Consider the following 16,603-nt stretch of genomic DNA (forward strand, 5'->3'; position numbering starts at 1 on the left):
ATCGCGCTGAACGGGTGGTGGCGTTCCTCCCTTCCTGTACGGTGCGGTTCGGGTGTCCACCGAGATGACATTAGGCCCGTAAACATTTCATGCTTACTCTACTCTCGGTTACGGGAGAGGCAGATAATTTTTTCAAATAAGGTTTTCATCATCATCAACGAACCCCGACGGCCTATGGCTTCAGCGCCGCGTTTCTGCCACAACGTTGTCAATGCCGACGCATGCAGCGCACACCTGTCACTACCGCCACTTAGCTTAAAGCACGGTTGAGGTGTCCACTGTTCCAAGAGGGCAGTTATGCGCCTTCCCTCTGGTTCAGGTGTCCACCTAGATGTGGACACCTCGCCCTCACCCCAGCTACATAGCAGAGCTAAGCCATTGCCAATTTTTTTTAGTTACGAGATGCCTATCGACCGGCTGTAAGCGAAGGACTCTCACATGTCGACAATGTAGCGATGAGACCTGACTACCTCTTATCGCCACTGAGGTGTACTGAGCTGTCATCTTCCCGAATGTCCTAATATTTCCCCATTCACTAGTTTCGTTGGCGCTAGTTATCCTTGCGTGGTTGACCGATGATCCGAATGGCTGAAGGAGCGACCTCGTGGCCTATGGTCTGAAATCCGTCTGACTTACAGGCTGTACTAGGTGGAGATCGCCCCACTAACATTACACTGCAGGCGAAAGGCATATAGCTGCCACTTTAGGTGACTAACAGGCTGCGTCTCGTCCCTTAAGTCCAAAGGATGACCCTGCTAACACAGAACACCTGGATCCACCGTCGGTTTCCTTTCTAGCGGGGTGTCAGCCACAGTCAGGTTTGTCCTTGCCAAAAGAAAGCCAAAGAGCTTGCCCGCACGACAGCTGCTTCCGCTGACGCAGTGTGGCAGGCGACCGCCTACTCCGGATCATCTGCGTGACGTAAAAGGATGAGGGGGGAAAGGCCGCGAACGTCACCACCGTCCGGCCTTTCACCTGGAGGACAACGTCTATGAGCTACACGTTCGTACGTAGTTGACCCTTCCTGTCGCCTCAGTCGATGAGCGGCGACTACCTGCCGCTGGTCAGAGGCCAGCTGTAGCAAAACCAGAAGATAACTAGCAGTAGTAACCAGCAAACAAGGGCAACTGAAGCCACGTTTGCTGGCCTCCAGCTCCCAATAGGACCGCACATCGCAGGCAGCTAAAAGTGGTCAGCATTATACAAGGACTATCAAAACATTCTATATACCGCTTTCACAAAATTCGATTTATTTATAGTTTCCTTGTGTCAACAAGCGCGCGGGGTACCCCACGAGCTAAGACAATTGAACGCATGAGGCCTGTTCTGAGGTCATAGCTGCGCCATGCAGCATAAAGAGCTGTATATAGGTAATACGCGCACAAGGTTAAAGCTCGCCGTTTTTACGCCAGCAAGCTCTTTTACCTGTCCCAGATGTCAGCATTCAATCACTCCCCTACCACCTAGTCTTGAATTCCTGCGGAAAAACTCGTGACTTCTATCTAAGAAAAATAATTATCAATTGTATGTTGCATAAGATAACACACGAGAACGTCAATCAGGTATGAGGTAAACAAAGATACCTGTCGTGGTTGTACAATAAGATGCGAGGGCACTCGAGTGCATATGGAGATGGCTGAAGTAGGGTGATGGGGTACTGACGACGGAAATATACTCAAGAAAAAATAGAAGACGATGCATTTTTAAAAAGCGTGTGCGAAAATTTGCAGGCAAACTTGTCCGCCCGCCATTATAACCGGGCTGAAATTTAGAGAAACTGCGTTACAGTGTATTAGCTCCGCAAAAACAGCATGAGAACACCTCTCCGTTACACTTGGCGACGATGATTTCATTGCATGATCTGGTCGCCCTGACCGATATAGGCATAAACAAGCAGTTTTTAAAGGGAAATATTTCCCAACAGAGTGTTTTTACTTTTGAAAAAGGCAGTTTAAATTTTGCTCCCCTTGCCTGCTTACACAAGATAAAAATGAAATACCTGTATTCCAAACTGTGCGACTTTTGTTGGACTCTAAAATGGACAGCCGGTATTTATTTATTTTTATTTATTTATTTATGAATACTGTCAACCCTCATTTGAGGGTCATTACAGGGAGGGAAAGTGAAGAGACAAAGAAATGCACATATAACCATGAATGAACAAGCTTCTTTGAGCATACAATACAAGAGAGCATTGAAACGCAATACAGTTCACACCACTGTAGAACCACCTGCTATACAAAAAGCAATATTGGACAATCAGTTACGCGCCCATCTACAAGAATCCCATGCCTAGACGGAATCCCCAAGTGCATTCAAGAATGCCGCTACACCTGTAGACTCAGCAACGTGAGCGGGCAGTTTATTCCAGTGCTCAATAGCATCCGGAAAGAATGAGCAGCGAAAGACGTTAGTTCGTGTCAAGTATGGCCGAATTGCTTTGTGGTGGTTAAGGCGGGAGCTTAGTCTACCTGGAGGCTGCAGATATTTTTCTTTATTGATGTTAATTTCTCCGTGAAGGATTTGGTAAAGTATTTTTAATCTCTGCCTTTTAATGCCGCCCTAATTTGTGAAATAAATGCAATATATTTTATAAGCATACTGCTTGCATTGACAGAATGCCCTGCAGCAATGTTTTCTTCCCAAATTTCACATATGACACGCTTTTTCCCTGACCTGGAAAGGACGTTAATGCGGTGCATACAGACCTAAAAATTGCTCTATCCTGCTCAACACTATTCCCCTGCAGAAATTTTCATTTTACCCACAACTTCTTGCTCACGAAACCACACAGACTTCATTCCGATTGTTTTGTTAATTAATAGGAAAGCGTCACTAGTCCAATTACGAGAAAAGACAGCGGCGTGTGTTAGTGTACTCGCATATAATACAGAAAATCCCAGCGATGTCAAGCAAAAAGGGTGACGTCATCAAGAGGCCGCAGGACGCACACTGCAAGCCGAGAACCGCCATTTCAGATAATCATATACATGTCACTCTTCTATATATACTCCCAGCTGGCCGACCTCAATGTGGAGCCAGTTTTCCCGTCTACACTCGTACCACACTTGTGACGCAACCGTTCGTCGTACAGGGTTTCGGGTGGTATCATATGATTTCTCGTTGCATATAGCTTACGTCTGCTAGTCAAGTTGGAGGCTAGCTTTCTACAGGGGTTCGAACCGATGACCTATGTACAGCCGTTGTCAAAAGTTTAGAGCCCAGGGGGTTTGCTTCAAAGCACTATTGTCGCGCTCCTGTAGGACTCATGGAAGTCCTACGCATCGGAGGGAGCAGGACCAAAAATCTTCTTACCTTCAGGAGATTTGGGACGCTGATGACGCAGCGTCCCAATTTTTTTTTTTTTTTAAGCGGCGCAACATGCGGCTGCAGTGAAGACGCCAGAGGACATGGCGATTATTTTCGGGCAATTTTAAGATGATAGCACGTGGATCACCATTGTTTGCAGACTAGTTCTGCCACCTTGAAAGGAATTCATGCACCAGTCAATCATTTTGAAGAGCTCGGGCTTCGAAGCACATGTAAATGGTGGCTGTTCGCTGGTGATCGCGCATACGTCATTGTAAGAGGCAGCCACGACTGAAAGTCTGTACCTTCAGCTGTATGCATTCCCACACTGCTTACATCTTCCCTTAAGGCGTGGTTGAGGTGTCCACCGAAATGTGAAACAGTCATTGTTAAATTTCCTTTCGTCATGAACCAATTTTCTCATCAAAATTGTGATGTAACCGTTCGTCGTGGGTTCCGGTTGACGTCATACGCGGGTGTGGGCGTGGGGATGGTGTGTGTATGTGTGGGTGTCAGTTCACCCAGGGACAATAATGTTTTCACATTCTCCCACGCAAGCGTTCTTAAGTGTCTCTGCCTATTTTTTTTTTTTTTTGCGCATTTGCAGTGGCTTTCAGTGGTCTCCCCCCAAAATCAAACAAACGAAATAAAAAGCACCCAATTACGATACGCTGCCCCGAGGACAACCGCTTAAAGTCTCTCCCACTTCTACTTCTACCGACCACCTTCACCTTGTCCAAACCTCTCTGCTTGCTACTTCTCCCCTCAAGCGTTCATTTTCGAGGGCACACTCTCTCGTTTGATATTCACAGCGCGGGCGTGGTCTTATCTCCGGGGCAATTAAAGGCGTCGTCGCTTTCGTTGCGCAAAAAATAACGCGTCGGGCGCTTATCGGCCACTTTCTCGCTCCCTGCATTAGTAGCCCCCCCCCCCCCCCCCCCCCCCCGGGCACGTGGCCCTGCGGAAAGCTGGTCGCCTCCGCCACGCACTCCGATCGTAAGCGGGTGAAGAGGGGGAGACGGCGGCCAATCTAGGTTGTCGGTCGTCGACCCATCGGTGGTGGCAGCGCCGGCGATTGACCCGCCGCGGCGGCCGTCCTGTCTATATATGTGGGACACGGGGATTCAATGCGCTCCTCCCCCTCCGTGAGGACCCCTGCGCAGGTCCAGCTGCGTTTCGGTATGCTCGGAGAAGTTAGCCAACTGCGAAATTCAGAGCAGCGCCGCTCTGTCCAGGTCGGGAATCGAACCTGGTACCTTGAGAGTGAGACGCTGATATAAAGAGAGGGAAACAGAACTGCGCGAAGACGACGGGACAAAAGAAGGCACGAATACACACACACAAAGCGCAGTAACTTTATTTAGCGAAAGCAGGGTGCTTATAAAGGCTATCACAGCAAACTGCGCTTTGTGTGTGTGTATTCGTGCCTTCTTTTGTCCCGTCGTCTTCGCGCAGCTCTGTTTCGCTCTAACCACGAACCGACTAGCCCAACATCATGTCTTACTTCATAAAGAGAGGCTTTACTGCTCGAGGCCGCAACCCGCGGTCCTCGTGTTCAGTAATTTCTGAGTCTAAAAGATGGTTATTCAGGCGTGGTTTCCAACAGGCAATTGAAAAGAAGAGGCAAGGGCGAAACTCGAAAAGAGACCAACTTCTATTGATAGGCTTCAGCCAGAATGTCGTCCAAATAGCATACCTCTCTGACATACGCTCCTCATACTTGGGTGTAATGGCTGAAAGCTTTGTTTACTCTCAGTGAGCTGCTCCGGCTATTACAATGACACCTGCATATGGCAGGTTTCGCAGATATTGTGTCGTCGTCGATGTCGTTGTAATAGTAGTAGCCAGTACTGGCAGCAGGAACAGTAACAGTAGTAATAGTAACCCCCGCCGCGGTGGCTCAGCGGTTATGGTGCTCGGCTGCTGACCCGAAAGACGCGGGTTCGATCCCGGCCGCGGCGGTCGAATTTCGATGGAGGCGAAATTCTAGGGCCCGTGTTCTGTGCGATGTCAGTGCACGTTGAAGAACCCCAGGGGGTCGAAGTTTCCGGAACCCTCCACTACGGCGTCCCTCATAGCCTGAGTCGCTTTGGGACGGTAAACCCTTATAAAGGTTTGAAGGTTTATTAAAACGAAATACAAATGAGTTTCATAAAAAATATAGTTCAGTGGGAGGTCCCAAAGTAAAACTGTCTGGCGGACCTCCCATCAGGTATAGATAAGTGCACAAGTTTGGCAACCAATAAACCAAACCAATAAAGCAAGTAATAGTAATGATAGTGGTAGTAGTGCTTAAACTAGTAGTAATATTGGTAGTGGTAGTAGCGATGGTGCTAGTAATAGTATAGCAACAGTCGTAGTAATAGCGCAGCAGTAGTAGCAGGATGACCTAACAAAAAGTGTTATGACGTCATTACTCAAGTGATCACCTTCTGGCCAATGAGAACTCAGCAGGGTCGTGTTCACCCACCGAGCGATTGTGAAAGTGCAACGTCAGTGATCAGGTGGTCCAGGCCAGTTTGCGATGCTGGGAGGCGGCCCTTACTGGTGCATAGTCAGTTGCCTTCACTATACTGCCCTTATCTTTAGTAAACTAGGCAGCAGCGTTAGTAAATGAATCACCCACTCGTCCAACTTTTTACATCACTTGTCGCTATCGTCTTTCACGTCTGGGTGCAGCGTATTTTGACTGTGACCGCGGATACGACTGCTCTTCCGGAATGCTTCATCATCAGCCCGTGTACTGTGCGATGTCAGTGCACGTTAAAGAACCCCAGGTGGTCGAAATTTCCGGAGCCCTCCACTACGGCGTCTCTCATAGCCTTAGTCGCTTTGGGACGTTAAACCCCATAAACCAAACCAAACCATCATCATCAGCCTAATTGGGCCCACTGCAGGACAAAGTGCTTGCCCATATCCCTCGAATTTAAGCAGTCCTGTGTCAGTTGCGGCCGTCTTATTCCCACAAACTTCCTGAACTCATCAGCCCGCCTGACTTTCTGCCGCCCCCTTTAACATTTGCCGTAAAATATGGTTCGGTTTTATGGGGTTTAACGTCCCAAAGCGACTCAGTCTGTAAGGGACGCCGTAGTGAAAGGCTTCGTAAATTTCGGCCCCCTGGGGTTCTTTATCGTGCACTTACATCGCACAGTACACGGGCCTCTAGAATTTTGCCTCAATCGAAATGCGACCGCCGCAGCCCGGATTGAACCCGCGCCTTTCGGGTCAGCAGCCGAGCGCCATAACCACTGAGCTACCGCGGCGACTAACCTGAGCATATAATCCACTCCTTACCCCAAGAGACCATTGGTTACATCTTCTTCGCATTACCATCAAAGTTAAACCATTAGCTTTGCACCAATTTACCTTCTTTGGGCTCTCCTCACTGAACCCTGGCCTATCCCCCGTCGTGGGTATCATGCCACTAAGGCAACAACAACAACGAATACCCTGCCCATATCATCCACTCGGTTTTAGTTAGGACCTCGTTAACTGGAGTTTCTTCACTCACCAAAGCAGTCCATTTCCCGTCTCTTAACATTACCCCTGTCATTTTAAGGCGAAAGCCTTTAATGGCTCATACTGTCATGACCAAGACGTGTTAGCAAATTTGGCCGCGTTTCAGATTAGTCGAAATGGTCGTGACGTCACTGCGCGCGAATTTTCACGGGTGTCCACCGAGATACGTGAGACAGTTACTGCGCAATTTTCTTTCCTCAAATACAATTTACGACTGGTGTCCACCGAGATATGTGAGACAGTTACTGCGTAAATTCCTTTCCTGAAATACAATTTTCATTTTCTTCATTACGGCCCCTCTTTCTCTTTCTTCTTTCACTCCACTCCCTCCCTTCCTGTACGGTGCGGTTCAGGTGTCCACCGAGATGACAGAGAATTACAGCGCCGTTTCCTTTCCTCAAAAAGCGTTGCGTTCAAAGGGCAACGCATCGCGCTGAACGGGTGGTGGCGTTCCGTGGACTCACTGGCAGCGCTACAACACGCTGTCGCGTTCCACTCCTAAATGCCTGGCAAAGATTAAGCGCCATTAATTGGCAGTTAATTAATGGTTTGGTTTGGTTTGGTTTATGGGGTTTAACGTCCCAAACCGACTAAGGCTATGAGAGACGCCGTAGTGGAGGGCTCCGGAAATTTCGACCACCTGGGGTTCTTTAACGTGCACTGACATCGCACAGTACACGGGCCTCTAGAATTTCTCCTCCAAAGAAATTCTAGCCGCCGCGGCCGGGATCGAACCCGCGTCTTTCGGGTCAGCAGCCGAGCACCATAGCCGCTGAGCCACCGCGGCACCAACAGAATGTGAAGTGAACAATCGGGTAGCAGAATGCAGCACTCAGGCTTGCGCCTTTCACCACTTTAGCCGCTAAAGTTCCTCGTAATTTTCCTTTAAATAGCTCGCTAAGATATCCGCAATATCATTTTAAGCCCGTTAGAAATGAGCATGCGTCAAGCATAGCAGAGCGACATGATTGCATGCAACGAGAGGGACGATGGCCCTCAGGACCTTTGTCGACCCTTGTCGACCTTGCCGACCTGTAGATCGACCCCCTGCCTGCCTCAGAGGATGAGCTCGCGCCCGCTACGCTTCTTTCGTCATCCCCAGCGTTTGGCTTGCACAAGTCGAGGTCACGAGATGCGTCCGCGGAGAGATTATCCTGGCGAGGTGTAGCGCGCTATATATGCTAATCAACTCCCGCAGCCTATACGTGACACTCACGCGATGCCAAGGGCCCAGCAGTCTGCTTAGGCCAAAAAGATGCGAGGCTTTCTTCGGAGTCAACGAAAATCGAATGGAATTTTGTGGTGGAGATTATCACTCGCAAAAAAACACGTATATATTGCCAGCTGAAGTAGACTGCGCTGCTTTACTCGTGGTATTTACCCTTGGCAGACTTGTGTTTGCGAAAATAACAGGATGTGACGAAAAAGGTTCGAGATTTAAGCGAAGGAGAACCAAGAGATATCGGCGCTAGTATTTTTGTTCGTTGTTCGATCATCCAACTCCGCCCTTGGCGCTGCTTAATCCCGTCTCCTACATACCGTACATCCCAGTACACAGCTCGCGGGTTATACATATTTAAGTAAGGCTTTTTGACGGGCTAGTTGATACATATTCATATTTGATAGGCTTTGCGCGGGTTTTCAGCGGATATTTAAGTGCGCCTGGCTTCTTTTGTCGTCATTAAAGTTGAAAGTTGCCCTTCTTTTCTGTCGTCTTCCTTTTTCCTGTGAAAGTCTTGTTAGCGCAAAGCCTATCAAGTATGCACATGCTTAAAAGTTATAGTTTTTGGCGTAGACTATGCAGCCATCTGTGGGGGCCAGCATGAACTTTGTGAAATATCGCTTGCTATTATAAGCAAGGTTTATAAGCAAGGAAATAAGCAAGGTTTATTTCGTGACCCACTTCTTCACTACGGACGCTGCAAGCTCGAGTCTGATATCAGAAATAAGCGTCATACTCGGCAATTGCGAGAGGTGTCTGCCTTCGAGTGAGCCATCGCAGGGTTCCTATTCATAACTTTGATTTCGAATTTTTCCAAGAAGTACCGAAGAACTGGGGTCAGCGCATCGCGAGCTGCAGCTACATTTGTGGAACATTACGACATTTCCGAGCAGCGCAATCATTTGCTAATTGTTTGTTCGTTTGTTCATTCGCCAATTGCCCTTTCCTTTGTTCGCTCATTAAATCATTCGTTCGTTCGTTTTCGCCGGCTTCCAACTCTTATTCGCAGCACCCTACCCCACAGGAGTATTGAGGATGCCTAATATAAACCAGTATTTCGGAGGACAGTCAGGGACGAATGCAACCACCATGCTAAAACAGGGGCCGTATTCTGTAATCTTTCCATTTGTCGTTGTCCATTTCGCATCCATTCGGCTCTAGCTGTCAGTGGTCACTCAGATATACCCGCGGTTTTCAAGCGTTTACGGCATGCCACCCGCCCTTTGGGTGGTAGGCGACCAGACCTCGCTATTGGTTGCATATAGCAGCCAATGGCAGCCAGTGGGGTTGACAAAGCGCTGCGATGCACCTCCCTATTGGCTGTATATGGCGTCCAACGGCAGCCAATGGTGAAGTACGGTCGCCAACTACCCAATGCGCGAGTAGCTTTCCACGGACGCTTGAAAGCCGCCGGTATATATGAGTGTCCACTGGGAGCTAGAGCCGAATGTACGCGAAATGGACAACGGAAAATGGACAGTTTACAGAATACGGCCCCTGCTGGACAAACCTCACTAAAAAAAGAAACGCCTCTTTCTAGACGGCCAAAGACTGAATTTGATTCCAATTCGTTTTCTGACCTCGACGTTTGTGGCATAGCTTCTCTGTAACTCTCTTTTGCCTAACGTTTGCAATGACCTGAAAATTAAATGACAGCCAGCGATCTGCAGTAACTGTTCTAAAGAAGCGATGCAGGCAATGAGCTCCACATAGCGGAAAACACATCTCAAATCCCCAGAAGGCTTCAGTTCGATGTGGATGTAGCACAGTGGCAGTAATAGCATCGCTGTCATATCGTCACCAGAAAGCTTACAAAAAAAAAATAGTCGCGCTAGTGGTGACATCTTCTGGAACCATGCTTGACCCAAGTACAAACGTTCAATCTAAAAATCATGGTTTCTTCCGGTTTATTCGATTCAGCATAAACTTGATTAGCACACCATAATTGCTGCCACGTTCACTGAGAGACTGGTCGACCCCAGTAAGGTTACGTTGAACGCTGAGCTCTGCATTTCTTGGTGCATTTCCAAATTAAAATTTAAAAGGAGGGCAAAGCCAAAGGCTATGTAATATAAATCAGAATTGGTATTTAAAGCTTACAAATGTAGGTTGGGATCTTCGGTGTCGGTGAGTATAGAGGCGACGATGTTGCAGACTGCTCGGTATCTTGCCCTCCTTGATGCCAAGCTGCCGGAATGTAAACGACAACACTACGATTGAGCAGGCCCTCTGTGGTTGGCATTATGGAGGCTACGATGGTGTCGGCCTATCCATATAGTTCAGTAGACGGATTTAAATGAGAAGTCTACGATGGAGTGGACCCATAGAAAAAGCTTGGCACACTGGATGTAGATTATAGGGCTACAGTGCAATGAACCAATCCATACAGGATGACACCTTGGACGTAGATCATAAAGCCGTGACGGCCTCGACCTACGGATAGCTGGGCATCCTGGATATAAATGAGATGCCTATGAAGGAGTGGACCCCCCATAGAGCTTGGCATCGTGGACGTAAGAAGGGCTACGATGGTGCGGACCCGTAATACAAAACTTGTGCTCTTCGGGACAAGTTATACTGATGCTGGCGGCTGTATGGTCATCGAATACGAATCACGAGTAGAGCTGAGCATGACTGAAGCGCTAGCGAGGGACTCGCTGTAGTAGACACTGAAACCACACCATAGACAATGAGGCTAGCAGATTAATAAGTATGACCAACCGTCTCACAGTATGTATCGCACATACCAAGTATGATTTCTACCATTTTAACCCATATATATCTTGTGCCCTACATGTAGAAGACCTTTTTTTTTGCGCAATACCACTAAAAGTGTATTCCATAAAAGCTTGCGCTCGCTAGGTTCAAGACGCTTTAAACTTTTCCGGTGCAAGTGTTTCGTTGTGAGCGTTCAGTTTTGTGTGTAGCGTGCTTTCAGAAAGAGCCGCCATTCTTTTCCGGAAGCAGTCAGCAGATTTGACCCCACCGACGACACTGACATTCCGCAAGAAAGTCAAACAAGATTTACGCCATGTAATGAGAAAACTACTGCGCGTTATGAGCAATGTGACAACAGAGTCTATAACAAACGTTTCAGCGTCACCACACGTAATAGGTAGTGATTTTGCCTACTGACCCACATTCTAGGACGGCTCAAAAGTCAATAATGGGCACTGAAAATTCCTTAGACGTCTTGTGGACGTCCACAAGACGTTTTCTCATTACGTGGCGTAAATTTTGTTTGACTTTCTTGCGGAACGTCAATGTCGTCGAGGGGGTCAAATCTGCTGATTGCTTGGACTGCCTTGGATGTCCATGGGACATCCAAGGCAGTTTCAGTGCCCACTGGGGTTGGTGTTGGGAAAAAATTGGGAAAATATTTTCATCTATTAAAGGTCGATTCTGAATTCACTAGTTACAAATGCTTAATACAAAAATATGTTAATTTTTTTTAATCCTGAAGTTTCGGAATATGTGGGTTAAGCGAAGTCAACGATATTTGAAATTTCGACGCCTTTTTATGGAGAATGGGCGCCCGTCCAAGCGAGGAACCCGAGCAGCGCTGGACGCAACGGCGATAGCTCACCGCGTCTGAGCGCTGGCTGATGTCCGAGCGGTTTTGGAATGCGGTCGCCACTCCCGTATAGGCCGCTCCGCTTGCCCGCGAAATCCGGACCACGAAGCGAAATTCCAGCAGCGCTCTCCTTCCATGAGACACTGAGGGATCATTGCTCCATTTCAATCAAGCCAGAGATGACGGCTTCCAGAGCAAGTCGACGTAAAGCAAATAAAAATGGAGACCCGCATGAGCCACTGCGTAGGGCGCGCCACAAGTACCGTGACGCAGTTTCTGTGCCATACGTTTCTGTGCTGTATTTTTATGGAGAATGAACACGGTGTGACGCAGTATTCGATAACTTTTAGCCACGGTCCTTGCCACGTTGAGAAAGAATATTAAGTTAGCTAAATGATAGGCAGGTGGACATGCGCATTGTCTTTCACTTACCTCCGCCCTTACAAAAATTTCTTTGCACAGACTGTCCATACACTTTTGTCTATAAAGTCTATATACTTGCTATAGACAAATTCTATAGCCTAGTCTATAGGCAATACAAATCCTATAGACAGACTACAGACAATGTATAGTCTTATGGCCGTACACTTCAGCAGACTTTTTTCAACAGACAGTCTATAGACTATTAAATGACAAAATGAAATCGATAAGAAGGCAGCATAGTCTACAAGAAGTCTATAGACAGTCTACATACCAATTTCATAAGGAATGGCCCACCATGGAGGCTGGGTGTTTTGGATACTCTCCACTGTGGCATGCCTTATAGCCCGAGGATATAGTTTAGTAGCAAAAATATATTAGCGTACAAGGGGATAAAACGAAACATTTTGTTGCTTAGCACCACTTAAGTAAGCGTTCATATTAACTGGATATGTAGCTGTCCTGAATAGGGGATATTCAAAATTCCGCAAGTGCGCTTTCCCACATAACTATGTTGCCCCAAACAAGATGGCCGACTTCGCTATAAAGGAACTACGTGGCCTACAGGACAGGCGCTAAAGGTGTGGATAGAATGTAAGAAACGAATTTTGGAAGAATCAAACCAAAAACCACTCTTTCTTGCTTTGTTTCAGCTGGAAACGCATGGTCAGCTATCTTGTTTGGGACAACATTGTTATGCGGGAAAGCGCACTTGCGGAATTTTGAATATCCCCTATTGTCACATGTGCTCTGTAAGTGAACATAAGGATAAGGCTGACATGATTTGTTTCTTTTAAGCACAACAATAAATTGCCAAGTGAGCACTGTTGTCGAATAAAGCAGTCGAAAAAGCGCGAATTTCGGCACGACACTTTTTTTTGAAAACTGTACGGCTCAACAGACCAAACTCCATGGACTAACGTAAGCATTTGTTTATGACAAGCGGTTATCATTTTCATATCATGCAAAGTTTAAGAGCGTTTGCACCTCATATTCTTAAGAGGGAATTATTTTAGCAGCAAACTGCACACGGGGGAACACGCGATATGCTGAAGCTCTTTAGGGCTTGGAGTAAAGATAACGGTTTTACTGCTTGCTCCAATCCTTGGACCTTGTTTTATCGCTCTTTACGATGGTCGAAACAATGCACAAAGGAAAAATATTGGTTGTCGAGTAACGCGACGAAGACACGGAGAAAGCTCCGGAGGACATGAAGCAGCGCCGGTGCCATGAAGCGTTTTGATCTCTTTGAAAACATCCAACACAGAACATTAAAGCAAATTAGGAAATATGAGGGAAATGAAATGCACAAACTTTCCTTAAACACCTAAGCGCCGCAATTTTTTTTTTTGTTTTTTAGCGAGAAAGGTCGACTATTCCGATTGAGGCGAAATTCGAGAGGTCCGTGTAGTGTGCGATGTCAGTGCACGTTAAAGAACCCCAGGTGGTCGAAATTTCCGGAGCCCTTCACTACGGCGTCCCTCATAGCCTGAGTCGCTTTGGGACGTTAAACACCCATAATCCAAACCAATCTAATCCAATTCATATTATCATTAAAACGCGGCATATGTACGCCAAGAGGGAGTACGCTTGCCTGGGAAAAGCACGTAGGGCAATCCCAAAAGTAATTGGAACACCAAAGGGACAGCAACAACCACCGGGCGCATTTCACTTCTGGTCGATGCGTCGCAGGAATTCGGAAGTGCTGTTAAGTTTTGGGAGTAGGGGGAAAAACTTTATCATAGGCGTAGGGGATATGTCGCGTAGTTTACGTGCTGGAACATCATGCTTCTGCCAAGTGTCGCTGAAGTGTTGCACTTAAAGCGTATCGCACATAGTAAGTGCGCCGCGCATGGGACGTTCCACTCTGCTGCGGTCCTGGTCACATTGGGTGAAGTGGAACACATGTATCAGTAAACGATTTCGAGAGCATGCCTTTACACCCCGAAGGAAAGCAGATCAATCACTCACTTCAAAGACCACTGCAACAAATAGCGCCGGTGCAGGTGTATAGGCCCTGTTTCGAAATAACGCCGATTGTTTCGGAGATATAGGGATCAGTGCGCGAGAGATGTGTGAGGACAATAACCGAGGACACGTGTTCATGAGAAAAGTGGCAAACGGCGGCGGCTATGCGTTTCGGCTCGGGCGGTGCACATATCGAGATCCGCTGCCACCGATCCGGCGCTCTGATTGCCGCCGCACAGGGGTGGCATTGGAGGAGGAGCGAAGAGAGCAATTAAGTTATCGGTAGGTCGCGGGAGATGGCGCCAGGAGCGCGCGCAACTAGAGCAGCGCGCTGCCCCGGCTGCGGAGCTAGTTACGAGGGACAACGGCGACGCCGCGAAACGCAGGAACTGGCGCCAAAGGGCTGCGCTCTAAAAAACAGCCTTCCTGGCCGCACTTTATATGCATGAAGCCTTTACGTGAACAGAACAATAAGCAAAAGACCTGAGAGCCTCCTTTTCTGGTTCTGTTTAAAAAAAAGGGTTTTAGAAACGGGACCATGAACTCGTCCAAACTATGCTTCTAGATGTCTCCAAAGTTTTCTACTATTCACATGATGATGATTACTAGTGACTCCATCTGTTGAGCGGTAGTTGAGACATGCTGTGAACTCAGCGTGCCCCTGTGCCTCTTCTTTTGCAGGGCAGCCATGTTCCTGTGGCCGGTGCTGTTCCTCTCGGCCCTGGGAGGAGCCGGCTGGGCATCGCGTAAGTCATGTTCCACCACTGTCATGTCCGCTCTAGCCTCATGAACATGAATGCGCATGTACACAAGAAAGGAGCCGAGAGCCTTGCAAACTGAGTAAACGCTAAGAGAACATCTTCATGTAATTAAATTCAAATCAAACAGGGCTTCATTAGCTACAGAGAGCGAAAGTACACGCACATAATATAGATACGAGGGTTTCTACGTAAAAAATCTGTAGCGGGGCCCTCGATAGGGTAATTTCTAAAGTCAATTACAAAAAGTAGCTACAAACATTGGATATGGTAAAATATAAACAACGCACAAGAAAATAGAGAAGCTTTCGGGAATTCCTAAATACAGCATACTCTGTATGCTGTTAGGAACTGTACTCAATAATAGCGTACAGAGTATGCCTAGTGCTTTTAGCATCCGCCTCACATGCCGGAGGTGCGGAGTTCGATCCTCCAGTGGCGCCGGGTGCCCACCGGTGATACAACGGGTACAAGCTTTCCCCTAGCTTTCCTGGTGCTCGGCTTATGTGGGGTTAATCGCTCGGGGAATTGGCATCTGAACCCATCTTGAGTAGATGGCAACACATTTTGCCTCTTTCGCCACGGATGCCCTTGGGAAATAAAGGTTCATAATAATAATAGTAATATTATTAATAATAATAATAATAACAATAGCTTCCTCTTAAAGCCTTAGTGCCATAAATTCACCAGGAACCTCACCACACCAATCTGCGAATTTACGCTGAACGGCAAAAGTATTCAGCCTTGTTGCGCACAGAGGTCAAACTGAGGACAATGTCTACCCCATGTAGGCTATTCAAACAATAAGCCCAAAGCAATGGAAGATGAAAGAAGTACTCAATGACTGGCATGCAAAAACGACTGATCTTTCAATACGAGCGCTGAGATTCTCCGATTTCATGAAACAGTATGGAAGGGAAAGCTTCTTGCAATACGTGAGCGTTTACACGACTCAAGAGCAGCGCGTTTAGACTTCTCCTCACGTTCCTGCCACTTGATCCGGATGCTTTATTGGACACGCTCGTTCGCCTTATTATTTAATGCGACCGGCGGGAGGTCGCAATGTGGTGTGTATGCTGTAACCTTGAGCTCCCACACTAAGTCGCCTTCAACTAGGGTTCATGAAGAGGCCTACACGTCGGCGCTACGACTTCAACGCTCTTGATTCCTTCTGCCTAGAAGAGGGGCGTTATTCAGTTATGTGCTTGGTGAAGTGAATGTACAGACTACGTCAATCTTGTGCAGAGCGCTCGAACGGTGTGATCCACGCAGTAAAGACTAAAATCATAATGGTTTCCGACCAAAGTGGTCGTGATCATATTGCTTGCAAGTGTATGGGGCTCTACTTGCGAGCAAGTGTTGCCTCTATCGTAGAAGCTGCGACAAGGTGTCCGTTTTTAAGCGGGAAATAGAGCCGCTCGAGCGCTCTGCATAAGGGTGACGCAGACTGTACACGGTAAAACTGCAACGTATTATCCGGCTTCTTTAAGCAGAAGGTCACCGCTTCGGTTCACCATTGCCAAGGGTTAATTACAAACAGCGGGCACGATAATGAGGACGTATCGTGACCAAGTGTGCGTGTACACCTAATCTTAAAGCATGTGCACTTTCCGACCATGGCGTGCGTTGTGGAACCGTAACGCCAGGCAGTTCTAGAAAGTAAGGCTCCTGTATATTGAGAGGGTACCGACTCTCCGTCTTCCTTGCGAGTTTCCTCCTCAAACCTCTTCGTCCATTTCCGCTTGCAAGCGCCCCCAACAAGGGTCAAAACTTTGACATATTTTGCAACTGAGTTATAATCAGTTTTCGATGTAAAACTTTATTTCACCAAGC

The 16,603-nt window shown here is 47.5% G+C and overlaps 1 protein-coding gene across 2 annotated transcripts in view; it reads left to right on the forward strand.

Moving 5' to 3' along the window:
• Positions 1–16,603, forward strand: part of LOC149347993 (uncharacterized) — a 70,037-nt gene that overhangs the window by 36,668 nt on the left and 16,766 nt on the right. Inside the window, exons 1-2 of one of the 2 annotated variants that reach the window (XM_089585707.1) lie at positions 8,767–8,831; positions 14,694–14,758. In XM_089585707.1, the coding sequence (XP_089441833.1) occupies positions 14,701–14,758 (58 nt within the window). In that variant the 5' untranslated portion in view covers positions 8,767–8,831; positions 14,694–14,700. Of the gene's footprint in view, positions 1–8,766; positions 8,832–14,693; positions 14,759–16,603 lie in introns of those variants that run through there. The other variant, XM_089585706.1, reaches the window with a different exon arrangement.

Source organism: Amblyomma mixtum, chromosome 4 (genome assembly GCF_055824585.1).
Source record: "Amblyomma mixtum isolate Tamu chromosome 4, ASM5582458v1, whole genome shotgun sequence".
Taxonomy (NCBI): domain Eukaryota; kingdom Metazoa; phylum Arthropoda; class Arachnida; order Ixodida; family Ixodidae; genus Amblyomma; species Amblyomma mixtum.